This window comes from Juglans microcarpa x Juglans regia, chromosome 5D (assembly GCF_004785595.1).
Source record: "Juglans microcarpa x Juglans regia isolate MS1-56 chromosome 5D, Jm3101_v1.0, whole genome shotgun sequence".
NCBI classification, from domain to species: domain Eukaryota; kingdom Viridiplantae; phylum Streptophyta; class Magnoliopsida; order Fagales; family Juglandaceae; genus Juglans; species Juglans microcarpa x Juglans regia.
Window position 1 is genome coordinate 35,219,262 of NC_054602.1, and position 16,186 is coordinate 35,235,447.

Below are 16,186 nucleotides of genomic sequence, written 5' to 3' on the forward strand. Positions count from 1 at the left end.
AGAAAAAAGTAACGTTGAAAAGAGTAATGGATACATTGGATGGGTGCCGACTGCCGACGATCCCTTCTTGTCGCGGTCGGCCTCAGCCAACGAGCAGTCTTTGGTGATCCTTACAAGTGATCGTCCCCCCCTTCGGTTTGGATTAATTTTGAAGGGTCGGTCAGGTTGGTAATGATTAAAAGTTTCAAATTCCAGATTTCCATAAAAGAAATGTGTGAAGAGAAGAAAAGAAAGACAAACAAAAATGAAACCAAAAACACAAAAAAGACAAGTTTTCTTCTTTTTTTTGTCTCGAGAGTCTGAGAATCTTATATCTCGTCAATGCATCTGATCAAAATTTATTTGGAAAGAAATAATGCGCTAATATTACAAATGATATGTTAAACAAAATAATAAATATAGACCCTCTGAGGTGGAAAAGTAAACTTTAATGAAAAGAAAAAATCTAATTATAAGCAGATTTGTACACCAATATATTCACCAATGTTGAGGTGGAAAGATAAACTTTAATGAAACGGTCTCTTTTTTTTTTTCTTTCTTTTTTTTGATTAACATCTAACAAAATATTCCACATCAACATTAATACACAGTTTGGTCCACCAATCCGTTTGTACGAAGAAGAGCTCATGAAATAAAGAAACGTATTGCAAACTGGAGGAGGAAGACTAGTAAATTATGAGTATACAACAGACGAGCACCCAAAAAATTCTTTTCGAAGTCGAAAAAAAAAAAGAGAGGAACTTCAAGAGTGGGAATCATTTTGGCTTTGATCTGCTCCACAGTACTCTTCACTCCCACCTTCTCGCTCTGGAACAGCAGAAACAAGACAGCATTCCTCATTAACTTGTCCCACATTCTCATTGGCGGCTGGCGGCAGGACATGTGATGCTGAACTTGCCTGTTCCTCAGCGATCAAGCTTGTGAGACCATTTTGCTTCAGATATGTCTCCAATGGACGACTTGCTACTTGAAGAAGACTCATCATGCTCACCCGCTTTGATCCCGCTAGCAGCTCCTCTTCTCTCTTGGGATGGCAATTCAAGTCTAATTGTCCCTTCCCAGTTTCAGCCAATTTGCTTTGGCTCTTGGATTCTAGCTCATTTCCTGACCTACCTTCATTCTCTGAAGGATCAAGGTGTGATGATGCATGCCTAGAGTTGCTGTCTACTTCTGCTTCATCCCTACAGATCCATGCCTGTTGATTTCTCTGTGAAATCTCTGCTTCCCGCTCTAATTGACGCTTTTTCTTGCGCATCGTTAGGGTTTTAAAGCGGCGTTTAACTGTCATGCACACAGTGCATGTGCATGTAGGCTTGTGCTTACCCTTCCCGCTAGGTGGCTGGATGCACACAATGCAGGAGCAACCAGGGCGATGTCTGGGGTGCTTAGTTGTGGTAGCAACTGTAGTGCCAGGGTCACCCATGTTGTCTCCTAGAATTGCAGCATTTGCCAACGCATCCAGACCAGAAGATTCATGGCCCCGGTTTGGCCTATGGCTTGTTACAATTCTTCTTTTCTTGAATTCTATGAAACAGCAAGGTATAATAAGTTCAAAGGTATTTTAAAATTTATTGAGATAGAATATGCTCTACACACTGTAATATGAATATATTAACGTAACAACGTTTGAGCAGGTAATGATTATGTACTTTACATGTATGTCCTGACATACATAGATCATCAGATTAAAAGATGAAACCAATGAAAAAATGACTGCACATGCCATGCATGCAAACATCAATGGTAGATATTCCTATCCTCCAAATTCCAAGCCCTAGCACAACCATGCATCTGTATTCAGTACTTGAAAGAGTTTCTCTTTTGAAGTCCAAAAATTGAACCTTGCCCTTTGTGTACTGGCACAAGCATAAATTATACCAAATGAGTGAGCAAGATCCATTCGAGGTTGGGCAAATTTAGGGAATAATGAGGCCATTAACCATTTACGCTCTTTTTTATTTTATGGACCAGATGAAGTGATACGCTGCTAGAATATGTGAGATGATGAACCTTGCAGGAGACGGACACCCTTAGATGAAGTAAAACATTAAATATACAGAAAACCCACTTTTTTCTCAGTGGACAAGTCGGCAGTGATTATCGAAATTTTATAAATATATGAAGGGGCACAGAATCTTGGCATCATACCCTTATTCAGTCTAAGAAGATTTTCCAGTTCCTTGGGGCTCAATTCATCTGGTGCAGAACATGAACACCTGAGGACAGAACATGGCAGAACATAAAATTTATTGATCAAAAGTTGTCTTGATTAAAAAAAGAACCTAGATAGAAAAACAGTACATGCTTTGATCCCATGCATTTTCTGCACATGTCCAGTTAGGAGGAAGAAGTATTTCAACTGGCAATCTTCGCCATTTGAAGCAACTATCACACTGAGCCCATTGCTCTTGTCCCCTGAAGATCAAGCTTATCAATTCAAGATTAGATGGATTTATCCAACCACAGCCCTTAGGAGGAGTTATACGTAGTTTCAAACAAGTTGCAAGGAAAAGGAACAGGTTGCCCTTCATTTCTACACCTCATTGGAAAGCGTAATTGGTAACATAACATTTAGTAATTACGTAACCCTTACCCAGTTGAACGGGCAACAAAAATACTTCTCTTTCCAAAAACCGGAGGTTCCTGTAGGACAGAAATAAATAACATATTAGACATTACTCCCATAGATTAATGACCAGGGTAATAACTAGAACTTCTTGAAGTTCTAGATCATTGTATAGGGCTGAGGTAGATGCTGTGATTTTGCCCTTTTCATCATTTTTTAACCGTGTTGAAGACAGCCAAAATATTAGATTTGTCCAACACATATTGTTATCATTATCTTATTTCTTTTATTATCTATGCTCCTTCTGGCACCCAGGTTCTGAAGAATATATGTTTAAATATATAAAGTGTCCATATCTATGCAAATCAGAGACCAAAGCTGATTCACGAATTTTCTTTTACAAAAACTAGAGATTAAAACTTGAATAAAAAGAAAAGGAGAAATTTTCAATAGAATTAAAAAATGAGGCAAGATTAGCAACAATAATAAATTACAATGTGAAACTACTCACATCATACTCTTCAAATTCGTGGTCCTCAATCATGACAATGCTTGGCTTAAGTGCTGGAGGTGGATAGAGTAAATCCTGTGCCTCTTCCCACGTAAGTTTAAGCTCCAGTGCATCTTGACTATCAATGAGCAACCTCTTACTTTTGGACCCAATATTTCGTGCCCTTTTCCTCTCTGGAGTAACGACTGCAGGCAGCAGCAAGCCTTCATGCTTCTCAGACTTGAGCCAACTTACATCACCAGTAGCTGAACTGAAGTGTTTTGATACAGCATTGAAGTGGGGATCTGTGCTTCCCTTAAGTGACTGAAGAAGGCCAGAGAAACCACTTATTATAGGTAGGTTCTCAAAAACACCCGAAAACGAAGTTTCACTTGAATGAGCGCCATTTGGAATGGCAGATGGATAGGTGTCCTGCTTATTGGCAACTATATTAGTATGATGTTTTTGAGTTTGCTAACTGGAAAACTGAAGGTGGCTCATTACCTGCATTGCAATTGAATTTGAAGCCTTCCGGAACCCCATAATAAGCTTTCCTCCAGGATCCATACGACTAAAAGTTACTGCAGCAAAATGAGATAAAACCGCATAAAATGATACTCAATATGCCTTCACATACCAAAGAATACTAGCAATTAAAAATTAAAATCTACATAGTACAGCAGAGGCAGAGCTACTAAGGGGCTTGGGGGAAGGTCCCCCCCCCCCCCCCCCCCCCAAAAAAAAAAAAAAAAAAAAAAAAACCAGAAAACGCCCCTGTAGTACAAGTAATAAGTTAGCAAGGAGGCAGGTATGAATCAGACTCTAATGCAAAAGCAAATGATTGAATATACTATCAAGCATTGGGAATCAACATTACAATAGTTGTTCCATTGGAGAAAAAGAAATAAGCCAGACTTTAGTTTTACTTGTTTAAGCAAACCAGTACAGAAAGGTGGCAGCTGTCTTAGCTGCCATGGTTTGTGTCCTGTATGCGGAGTGGAGCCGGAAACCTTAAGAGTACCTGTTCCTTAGATGTAATTTTTTGTCAAAGTAATGTGACGAGAGTCTCCATGACCACTGGATATTAAAGAGTTTTCCCAGTTAACTATAACAGAATGGATCAACAAAATATTGCAACCTCATGCTGAGCTGGTGGTAGAATTAGACAACGAACATGATTTCCTTCCATGTGCCATCATCATCATGGATACCGTGTGTAGTATAACAGGAACGAAGGGGTTCATAAAGGAAAAGAACCGAGTACTTTGGAGATGGAAGGTTCAGCAAGAAAGACCCTGTCGGAGAAAAGCTCAGCACGCATGGGAAGAATAGAGAACAACTGAAGCTCAATGTAAACCTCCTCCAATAGGGTTCCGAAAAAAAAAATTGATGCTGCTGTTAAATGTGATTTCTCAGTGGCTGCTGCTATATGCTGCTGCTATATGTGGACACAAAGGATTTGTTCATTACAGTGTTGCAGAAACTAGAGGTGGAAGCCCAGGAAATTCAACTAGAAGGGAACGCCTAAAAGGAAATCAATGCAATTAATGAAGGAAAGTTCCAAGATAACTGGAGAATAGAGGCAGAGGTTGGGGACATAAGAAATATAATTCAGTCAAAGAATGGTTGGAAGGTGAATTGGATCCCGCAGGAAGCAAACGTAAGAGCTCATAACATCGCACAATGGGTGGCTAGGAATCTGTTTTTGGAAGACTCAATGTATCTAATATTCCTAGCCATTTGGTAGGGGAAAAGGTGCTCTTAGATCCCCCATAATATGCAAGGTTCTTCATCAATAAAATAATGTTATCTTATTTAGAAAAAAAAAAAAAAAAAAAGAGTAAGCAATGCCATGAAGAATGGGGGAGGGCTATCCTGTTGGTGCCATGTGCTCAAGGAGCATCCAAAATGGATCCCCCAAATCAAAAGAAGCATGGAGGACCTAGTCAAAATACTAAAGCAGTACCTATTACCTGATAAAGCTTAATTGATACACGTCTTGGAAGCACATATGCAAGTAGCAAGTAGCAAGTAATAGAGGCACGGTAATGATCAATGAATGATAAAGACATACATAGTTTTACCAGATTGCATTGCATGGTTTACTAAATAGTTACATACTCTGATTTAAGTCATGCAGCCATTGAGGATACCTGTATCTCCAGCTTGCAGCTGCATTGACTGTATGCAAGGTGTAACCCCCTCCAAAACATACATTCTGCTGTTATTATTAGGCCAAAATCTGAACTGAAACACCCATTCTTTGCCCTTCACATCTTGAATCCTCAGAGGAAGACCCTCTGGTTGAGAGATAGGAGGAAAATATGCCTGCAACATGGTTGGAAAGAAACCTTTTAAGTAATGATAACTATGGAAACAAGGATCATTAACCATTTACAGGCTAGGATAATTCCCCAGAAAACTTACTTCAGCACATGCTTTTGGGAGAACCAAACGACCAATTCGACCTGCATCACTGGCACTCAGCATCTTTTCAAACAATGGCACGATAGTGGAATTCGAGCTTGAAGATATCATAATTAAGGAAATTGTCATCTGACACTGAATAATCATGAATATTAAAACATACATAGCATTCAGTGTGAGGTTCCAGAGAGGAAAAGAGTAAATACTTTCAAATGTAAAAACGACGGAGTATGGATACTCTCCAGATATTTGCTGTAACTCATGGTCTGTAATCCTTGGCCAATAACGAGGAAGTAACTGGTTCCTTCCCCGTCCTTCAGCAGGTGGCCTTGCAACACGTATTTGAGAAACCAAGCCGGCATTTGCTTCCAAGCCACTGGCAAGATCCGACCTTGGGGGTTTTGGCAAAAGATGGCGAGACCTGGGCCCCTGTAGGAATGGAGAGGATGTCTTGCTATTTTCCCTTTCATCAACAACAGCATTAGGAAGATTTGAATTTCTTGAAGGAGAAGGTGCTCCCAAAGACATGCTCAAGTTTGTCTGTGGCAGTGTGTCACATGCATCTTTTGTTCCTATATTTGCTTTATACATGTCTGGTTTGGTAGTGTTAGACAATCCATTGCATGCCCGACTAAAATTTGAGAAACACGTGCTTCCAATCTCTCCAGAAGAAGGAAAAACTTCCTCCAGTTTCAATTTCCCAAACGATCCATTTGTGTCAGCATTCTGAGATTGAAGCAAGTGCCTAAGCCCATTACACTCTGTATTGTTCCCCAACTGGGTAAGCTTCATTTTGTCAATACCACTTCGATCCAGTTGGTTGTCCACAGAAGTGGAACACATTTGATTGATGTTATCAACTTGAGATATTCCAAATCCATTAGGCTTTTCATTGCTCGAAATCTGCAAATATGTTTCATATAATTAACTCAGAATTACAAAACATTACTCTTTGTTAATCTAATATATGCAAGGACAACTGACTCACAAGTGTCACAAATTCATTCTGTAAAAGCAGTAGCATGTTGACCAGAAAGAATTTACTTCCCTTTACAATTGTTTAGTGATCTATCTAATTATCTGTTTGTCATCACTATAACTGAAGGATGCACTACAGATGGCAGGAACCAATTTACACCCAAGGAAAGGTGGGTCGTAAGTGAAGACTGTCTGAATGAACCCTTTCTTGAATAGGGTATGCCAAACCTCACATATTAATTACATTACATATTGATATTGATGTTTAGAAATGAGCTCTGAAGCATTCATATGAATTTCTACAAAGCCAATAAATTATGCTTTTTAATGCTGAAATTATTATAAGCTACAACTACATATACCAGATCATTATATCAAAAAATGCAATCCTTCATAAAAGTATATGCGGCTATTGTTCTAATAGCAAAGATTAATAAATATGTACGTAAATTGATCTTACAGGGGCGATTCCTGACTTCTTAGCACAGTTTACACAGCTAACACCACCACAATCAAGCAGCTCAAGCAGAGAATTGGAAACAATGCATCCACAGTGGAGAAGCTGCTGAAACCAGGAGTAATTTAATTTGCAAGTAAAACATAGCAGTATATATGGGGCTTAAAGAATACAAATTATTTAAAAACTGTTGGTTTCTGGTTTACCTTTCCACATGAAGCGCACTCCCTCCAACCAGATTCCTTTGAGTGAAACACATCACAAAAAACTGATTGCTCATATGCAGACCTAGAAGTCCATCATTCATTAAGTGGATACTAATTTGTTCAACTATATTCAATATATTCACAAATGAAAATATAAATCCATACATGGGTGTGTGTATTAAATATATAGATAGATAGCATGCAATGAATACAAATGAATGATGTTGTGCACAAATTGTCAAACCCAAGCCCTAGATCTTAGGGCTCGGGCTGAGTTTTGGATTTTGGCCCAAAGGCCCATGCATTTTCTGAGTTTTGTCAAGGGCTGCCAGGCTATTCCCAGCAGCCCAAATATTTTTCTGTCAACCATTAAGCCCAAGAACACTGACTGCAGCCTCATAAAATCCTAGATTCCAAATTGTATTGGACCGTGTTGCCCAGCAGAATAGAAAACCCTCCTGTTCATGATTTTCATAAGCTACCAAAAGGGAGAACCACATCCATTTTAGCTCTACTGTGCCACCACTGCCTCCTGCTGCTGAACAAGGATTCGCCATGTCAAACCAGCAGCAGCAAACCAAAATCCAGACATTGCGACTCTAGGTAATCACAGCCTCAAAAGCACTCTCCTTTCTTCCTCAAGAATATTAGTTTGGCTCCCTACAGCCCCCTATTTCAGGCTGCCTGAGAAGTTGGAAAATACACCACCGCATTCCATAATTAGCCACTGACAACTACTCTAGCATCAAAAGATCCCGGATCCTCTTCCTTGCTAACCAGTGCCTCCCAAGACCTTGAAGGTGAGGAATCGCATAACTTGTAGTAGCACCAAAAATCAAGGTTGCCACCAGCAACTTAGACAGACCTAGAACCCTATTCCCTATCTATTATTGCACGTAAAAGGATTAGAAACTTGCACTTGAGGCCCCTATACATGCTAATGTAGCAGAACACACAAAACACCAGCTGTCATGACCTTGGCAGCATCACAGCAACTCCTGATATGATTATTGGACTTCTTCTGGTACTTTAGTGCAGAAAGGTTTTAATATATATCTCTGTTCAGTTAATTGCTGGTGCACTTCGAAATTAACAGCTTAAGGGGACTCATTTTTCATTCAAGAGGTTTGTCAGCATGCTTTTAAGTTGAGAAGAGGTCCAGATCTTCGCATCTGGATGCACACTTCAGATGGCTGGTTCTCAACCCTTTCTGCCGGGATTTTACAAGGAGAAAGAGGCCCTGTCTCAACCTTGTTTTCCCAACTTTGGAATCCTGTTTTACCCACTAAAGTGGCTGTTTTTCCTCCAGAAATTTTCGCACAACGGAATTGCAGTAGATGAAATGGTACAAAAATGTGGTGTTAACTTGGTGTCTAAATGTAGTTGTCGCACTATTGGTCTCTCAGAAAGTATTAATCATGTGTTTCATGAATGCTCTTTGATTGCAGAGGTCAGGGCATATTTATCTGCTTCATTTAATTTCCCCTATACTTCTCTTAATAGATGGATCGAAAAATCTTCTCTACGGTGGTCTTATTTTACTGGCAATGATTAATTTTGTCAAATTGCTTCAATGGTTTTAGCACTTATCTATTGGGAGATTTGGCTTGCACGAAATCTGTCGAGATTTGAAGGTTTAATCAGGTCTAAGGACTATAGGTTTCTCAGAAAGTATGGATCATGTTTTTCATGTATGCTCTATGATTACAGAGGTCTGGGCATATTTCTCTGCTTTGTTTGGTTTCCCCTATACTTCTCTTAATAGTTGGAAGGAAAAATCTGCTCTATGGTTGTCTTAGTTTACTGGCAATGGTCAATTTTGTCAATTTTCCTGACTGGTTCCATCACTTATCTATTGGGAGATTTGGCTTGCACGAAATTTGTCAAGATTTAAAAGTTTAATCAGGTCTAAGGACTACATCATTAAGAAAGTTGTTAAATTGCAGCAGGAGCTAAAATTCTTACTTTAGCCTCAAAGATTGGTCTCAAGATTGTATGCTGAAATTCCTAATATTCTGTTTCTTCCCATTCTAGCAGTAAAGATTAGAAGGCCTTTTTTGATCAAGCAGCTGCCAGTCCCTGCTGATTCTCTTGAACTAAAGATTGACGGGGCATCTAAAGATAATCTGGGCCCCACTGGTTGTGGAGTAGTCCTGAGGTCTTCATCATGTTTAGTTAAATTGATTTTCATGTTTTTTGAGTGTTGGAACTAACATTCTTGCTGAACTGCTCTAAAGTTTGGTTTGCTTACTTGTTACCAACTCAACATTCTCAAGTTAAATGTGGAAACGTATTCTCTTATCACTGTAAATTGGGTGAAACACGGTACTAGGCCCCCTTGGAGATACTTTAGCCTTTGGGAAGACATCCTACTTCTTTTTTACTCTATGGATGTCACCATCCAGTATGGAGAGGGTAATGGCTTAGCAGATGAATTAGCAAATTATGGTGCAGCTGGTAATGATATTTTCAATCAATTTCTCACTTCCCCAAGCAGCTTATGGGACTCTATACTTTAGACAAAGCTGGAATTCCCAGCTTTTGTCACTAGTTTTTCATTTTATGTCTACATATAGGAGTATAGTTTACGTCTAGGAATATAGTCTTTTACAAGACTTTGGTTTTTGACTTTTTGTAATTGCCAAAGTCTTCTAATTGCACATAGTATTCCTCTGCTGAAAGTAAAGGTTGATTAATAAAATTTGGGGTCTTGTACTGTTTCCAGAAAAAGCATAACAGCAACTCCAGACAACTAGTAAAGCGTGATCTTCTCAAAATAGACACGTCTAGATTTAAGGAACACGCATAAATCACATGTACATCACCCACACACAGCCTGTAGCATCTTTTAAGTATAGTTCCCTGACTCAATAGCCAGATTTTCTCAAAGTCAAAATTTCAATATAATTACACAATAAGCATGAACAAACATATATCAAACCATGATTTTTGCATATTTGACTTTTTGGACTCTATTTAGGTTACTATCATATGGTATTCATAGCAAAAAGAAAACACACAGAGAGAGAGAGAGAGAGAACCATGTGCATACCCAAAACATGGCATGCATAATTCTTTGAAAATTTTGTCAAAATGTGATCAAAGCTTAAAAAGGGGTTACTGTTAACAACCCCAATTGACCCTAGAGGACCATTTTTCATCATGTAGGCACTAAAAGCTCATAAATTTTGTAATGCATAAAAGGACCCCATAATGGCCAAACAGCCACTGTTTTGTGAAATTGCATGCACCTTTTACATGCCAAAGACATGAAAACATGTGCATACATCTATGCATAGCATGTAGTGGAGTCTAGGAATAAAAATGCATGTATAAAGTCAGAATTTCAGCATATGATTGTACAATGCTCAGTGATCTGTTTACGAGTGCATGCATTTACACATTCAAACAGCACGTGAGATGACCCAAAGCATTCACTTACGAATCATGAAAACGTTACGAACTCATCCACAGCTGTGATGCCATGCATGATAAAATAGATGGCATATTGCATAATACAGCTACTGCCATCCACTGAACAGCATCACATTCAATTTAACATGAAATTGTCAAAGCATGTCCTACTCAAAATACCTTGCTGGAAATTCCAGCAAGGGTAACCCTCAAAAGAAACTGTCAAATGGCCTGTTAGAAACAAAGTTATGACCTTACAAACATGCCACCGGCCCACCAGCCTACAACTTTTAGATTAAGGTGTGCTGAGATAGAAATTGGTACTATGATGTATGCGATGTCTTTTTAGATGTTGTTGACGTGACTGTTGTGCTTTATGTACGTAACCATGATCACATTCTTCTTGCCAAACATGTAAAAAGAATGTTCTTTTTCAAAGTTATATGGTATGTACATGCTAATCAAACACATCATGTATAGCCTATTCCTTGTTAACTATGTTACAAGCACCCATATTTATGAGAATTGTGAATGTGAAAGAGCTTTTATGTATGCTTCCATTATACCATGATGTATATATTTTTTATCAGCACTGGGGTCCAAGGACAGTGTCCCGACTAATCCTGAAGTGCACAGGCCCTCGACAAGAAGTTTCTCACAAGTGCATCTCGGGTAATTCAAGGAATCCCCCAGTCCGATGGCCCCTAGAAATTGTTTGCACCCAAGAGGATTCGAACCTTAGACCTGGAGGAAGAATACCACCAAGCAAGGTCTTTACCACTTTAGGCAACCCCTAGGGTACCATGATGTATATATTTTTATTAGCAATTAAAAATGAAAGAAAAGGAAGGAAAAGAAATGATGGGGTAAGGTAAGGTAAGGTAAGGTAAGGAATAAGTTTATGGCACTAGAGGTGAGGTGAGGGGCAGATTTCAACTCCAGGAATGGCTCACTGGTAGTGCACCCAGTGATGTCCATTCCATAGAATGACTAGGTTCTTGCCTGTTAGTTCCAAGAAGAGCCAAAATCACAAAGATCGCTAACCAGTGTAGACGTGGTAAAGATGTGCCCGCCAATGAGGTTTAAAAAGGAAATGTATGAATGAATACATGTATACATGAAATGAAATCTTTATACTATGAATGTGATTTACAAATAAAATGCTATTTTATTATATTGTTCATTGTATGAAGAAGTTGCTTAGTGCGTATTCGATTCAGTTTTATTTTTGTATTTATCATCTCAGGTAATGATCATGAATAAGATCAGGATGAAACTGCAGATAAGACATGACTCAGGAAGAAATGGCTCCGGGAGAAAAGGCGGACACTTAGATCATTTATAGAGATTTCGGTTGATGTTTTATATGTGATCATGTGATTTAGCACAAGATTTAGAAAACTTTTAATAAGTGCTATATATAACTCTTTTTTTTAATAAAGTTTGATTTGTTTTTGCTTATGGGATCCTTATTCCTAGCACTAAAAACGATTTTTAGATATTACTAACGTTCCCGACCTTGGAGGGGTGTTACACAAATTTCTCCGACGAAAGAAGGAAAAAATAAAGCCACATTCCACGCGACACCAAAAATAGAAAGGAAACAAAACTCTGAAAATAGGAAATATATGGATTATCTAAAATCAAAAAGACCTCCTAATCAAGGCAGCGGCCGTACAACTATATACGAGATTGGATATGTAGATTACCCGCACTTATCACAGAGGCTAGCGAATTCGCCGGATCGCAGAGCCCACCCTTTCCCCCATTCGGTCGACGTGGAGGCCCCGCACAGTAAATTCATGCAAGTCTTTGACGCCATTCCCGAAGTCGATTCTGTCAATTCCACGATATCAAACCGAATCGGTAAAAAAGATTTTTTCAAAAAAAATCCCTAAATACTCCCTTTCCAAGATTTAACCAATACATCTGGTAAATTACGAGAAGATAAAAAATATTGAAAAAGAGCTGGCCTTAATTTACTATATATATGTTCATCACCATACCGAAACTACTTCACTCTCATATATGATTTACACAAAGGAAACGGAACGTCTTCTCAATTCTGAAACGAAGTTCTCTCTTCCGCTTAGTCGCCGAGCTATCGAGCTCTGATCAGGATAGTTTGTGGTAATCGAGTCGGAGAAGTCGACAGATCAGGGGGTGGCAGCTTAAGATTCCAGAGAGCGGAGAGTTGAAAGGGCGGTCGAGGAGGGCTTTGAGGGGGAGTAGGAGGAGGCGTGTGCATGCAGAGCAAAGCGCACAAAATGCATGCACGATGATGAGACTTGAAGGCACGGCCAACTCCATCTCTCTCTCTCTCTCTCTCTCCCTCTCTCTCTCAACCCATTTCGCTTTCCCACACTTACCCCTTCCCCTTTTTTTATTTTTTATTTTAAAAAAAAAACCGAGTTCAAATATAATTTGAGAGAACGAGGAAAATAAAATGGAAAGAAAAGAATGACTCGCTGTTGTAGGCATAATTCAAACACTCGCTTTGTATTGGCGTTTAATTACTGAATAATACCGAGATTGACCTTGGAAGCAACACGAAGAGCTAAGCGACAGCGAGTGTTCTTGTTTTGTGTTACAGCGAGGGGAGCGTGGCATATAGGGCGGCAGAACAACAGCGTAAAATGCGCCACCAGACGCTTTTTCGGGTTTTTAATTAATTAATTAATTAAATCCAACCCGATCGGATAAATTTGGAAGTGAGGGAGGCAGGCATGCAATTAAGAATTAAGAGAAACTAGGAGTGTGAATTTACTGAAACGTCCCATCCTCGATTAGATTAGATTTGATTTGGATCGTCCAGAACTTGGAGTGTTGGCGGGCGGATGGTCATCGTCATTCCCGAGTCCACTCCCCGTCCTTCACCGTCCAACCCAATTCTTTCTAAGTGTGTCTGTCGGCCTCTAGTGTGTCAACTACTCTCTCATGTTACCGTTGATTAATCTCTCTCTCTCTCATATATATTTGTACGAAGGTGATGTCATTTATACGTGTGTATATATATATATATGTATATATATGTAAGTAGGTGATGATGTGGCCAAAATTACGTGTGAGTTTAAATAAAAATGTAAAAATGTCAAATTATATATCATAGTTAGATTGAGGTGTATTACGATAAGATTTTTTGTAACATTTCAATATGACATGGATAAAAAAAAAAAATTAAAAACAAGAGCAATATTACATATCATTATAGTTTGTAAACAGTAAAATAAAAATTAAATTATTTATTATATTTTGTATAAAAATTTAAAAAAGCTGTTTTAGAATTTAAAAAAATTAAATTATTTGTTATATTTTATGTATAAATTTAAAAATATTATAATAATGAAATGAGATAAGTTGAGATGAGTTAAAATAAATTTTGAATATAAACGAGATAATCAAAAAATTGTAATATCGTGTTTATATCACTCTAAATTATTAAAATGTTTGGAGAAAAACATCGTAAGAAATTTTAATCGATAATAATATTAGGTGATTGATATAGTATTATTAAGGGTGATAATAGATACTTAAAAAAAAGTGATATATAGATCACTATTATTAAGCTTAACAACGTATATTTAACCCATTTAATTGATTTTGATTTTTATATTTTTGAATAATTCTATGATAAATTCATTATTTGTCTCAATATTAAGAATTTGGATGACATCTGTAGGAAGAGTTGAAAATGTTGCGGTTTGGTGAAAAAAAGATATATTTTACATTCTAAAGACATTATAATTATTTTTAGCACATATGATAATTAATAAGGTGAAGTCATGGCCGGCAAATTTGAGCTACATTGGTCATTTCAATAGCTCCACTTACTTGCACATGCATAGATTACACATCATCCATCGTCTTTATGCATATCATATTTCGGTGGTAATATGTAAGACAATCCGTTAACTTAATATGAATACGATACGATAATAATAGATTTGAATTTAATCTTAACGGTTCGGATAAAAATGGATTGACCCGTTAAGATGTTATTGCTTAACGGGTCAACCCGTTATGACTCGTTAAGAAAGTTAAAATTACATTAATACCCTTATACCTAAAAACTAAAAAAAAAACACCTTAGCACTAAAGACTCATGCCGCACTCTCAGTCACTCGACTCACTCCCTCACATTCATCTTCATTCCTCACTTGCAAAAGGCTACCCTCTTCTTCTCAACCATGTATCGCCGCTCAACTGCTAGCTTCTCTCCAGATCTCCAGCAACAAGGTAAGTTAACATCTCAAAACCCTAACACTTGAATCTCGATCTTTGGTATTGGCATATTGCTTTGATTTAATTTGGTGGATGATGATGATTTGAGATTTATTATCATTATTTATTCTTCAAGCTCTCTCTCTAAAGATTTTCACAGTTTCAGCTCTTCCTTTTCTTGGAGGCAGACGACATCATGGATCTCCTTCTTGATGATCCACATTGCCTTTGATCTCTAACTATTGTGACCCTTTCTTGGTTCTCCTACAATCTCCTGCCGTGGCGACCCATAGAAAGAATCTTTCTTGGTTCTAACATTTCTTGGATTTCCTATCGTGGCGATCCAACATTTTTCTTGATTCTCTTGCTATTTCTTTGATCTTAGATCTCCGTATCTAACGTCTTTCTTGTTTTTCTTTTCCTACCATTTCTTGGATTTTTTACCGAACGAATGCCGATGACTTTTTTTTACCATTATACAAGGTAACTTTATGAAGCATCTACTTCGATAAAGTTTCTTCCATCTTTAAAAATAAAATTCTTACTCAATTTCAAAAAGGTCCAAAAAAGCACAAATTCAAAGAAACATAGGGCCCCATTGTATATAATATTTTAGCATACTTAAGATATCGGCATCTTCTTTCTCTTTTTAACAAAATTATATGGCCTGTGACCATTCATTTTTCTTAATTTGGCTTATTTTCTTCTTTTTGCTCATTAAGCTTTTGGCAAAATGGACCTAGGGCATATAGAAATGCTCCCCTTGAAATTCTTTCATTTTGGAAAGGAAATGAATTTTGTTATTCTGATCTTCTTTGTATGGCTCATGACATTTTGAATATTCATGTTTCTACAGTTGCATCTGAATCAACCTTTGGTGTAGGTGGGTGTATCATCGGTCAATTTAGGAGTGCACTAAAACTAAATATTGTTGAAGTATTAATTTGCACAAGAGATTGGTTATATGGCGAGCAAAGTAACGTTAATTTTGTTTTATTAAATAATGTACTATAATGCTTTTCAATACAATAATTTTATTTACTTACACTGTTTTTTAAAATAGAAATACAATAAATGAAGTTAGAGGAGCTAATTGAAGATGCTATAGAGTTGGATATCAACAAGACCAATGAGGACGCTTCAATTCCTCCTATAAATCAATCAAAAGTTTAATTGTGTTTATTATTATTCGAATTGTAACTTTAATGTTATTACAATATATTTATGGTTGTCTTGTTTATTGTAAGTTTGGACTTATGTTTAATATTTGGTATTGTTGGGATTTTATTTTTGGTATTTGGTATTATTGGGACTTAAGTTTGGACTTTGTTATATTGGTTGGTTGTATTCAATGTATTGTGTCTTTATTAATAGGAACTATATTCAATGGAATAGAGCTTGTTCTACTAGCAGATGGCCTTTTCTTT

The 16,186-nt window shown here is 37.6% G+C and overlaps 1 protein-coding gene across 4 annotated transcripts; it reads right to left on the minus strand.

Annotated features, from left to right (window-relative positions):
* Positions 1-578: 578 nt before the first annotated feature.
* On the minus strand, positions 579-12,913 carry LOC121264897 (B3 domain-containing transcription repressor VAL2). Of its 4 annotated transcripts, none has more exons than XM_041168247.1 (13): positions 12,545-12,913; positions 12,248-12,374; positions 7,125-7,206; positions 6,922-7,023; positions 5,722-6,386; positions 5,484-5,580; positions 5,210-5,384; positions 3,561-3,637; positions 3,078-3,488; positions 2,594-2,643; positions 2,302-2,427; positions 2,149-2,216; positions 579-1,524 (listed from the first exon to the last, which is right to left on the minus strand). In XM_041168247.1, exons 2-13 carry the CDS (start codon positions 12,358-12,360, stop codon positions 743-745), a joined length of 2,748 nt encoding a protein of 915 aa, XP_041024181.1. In that variant the 5' UTR covers positions 12,361-12,374; positions 12,545-12,913; the 3' UTR covers positions 579-742. The 4 variants fall into 4 exon arrangements, with proteins under 4 accessions (XP_041024181.1, XP_041024180.1, XP_041024183.1 ...); XM_041168246.1 differs by having other exon boundaries at positions 6,922-7,026; XM_041168249.1 differs by having other exon boundaries at positions 2,302-2,415; positions 12,545-12,912.
* Between the last annotated feature and the right edge of the window lie 3,273 nt (positions 12,914-16,186).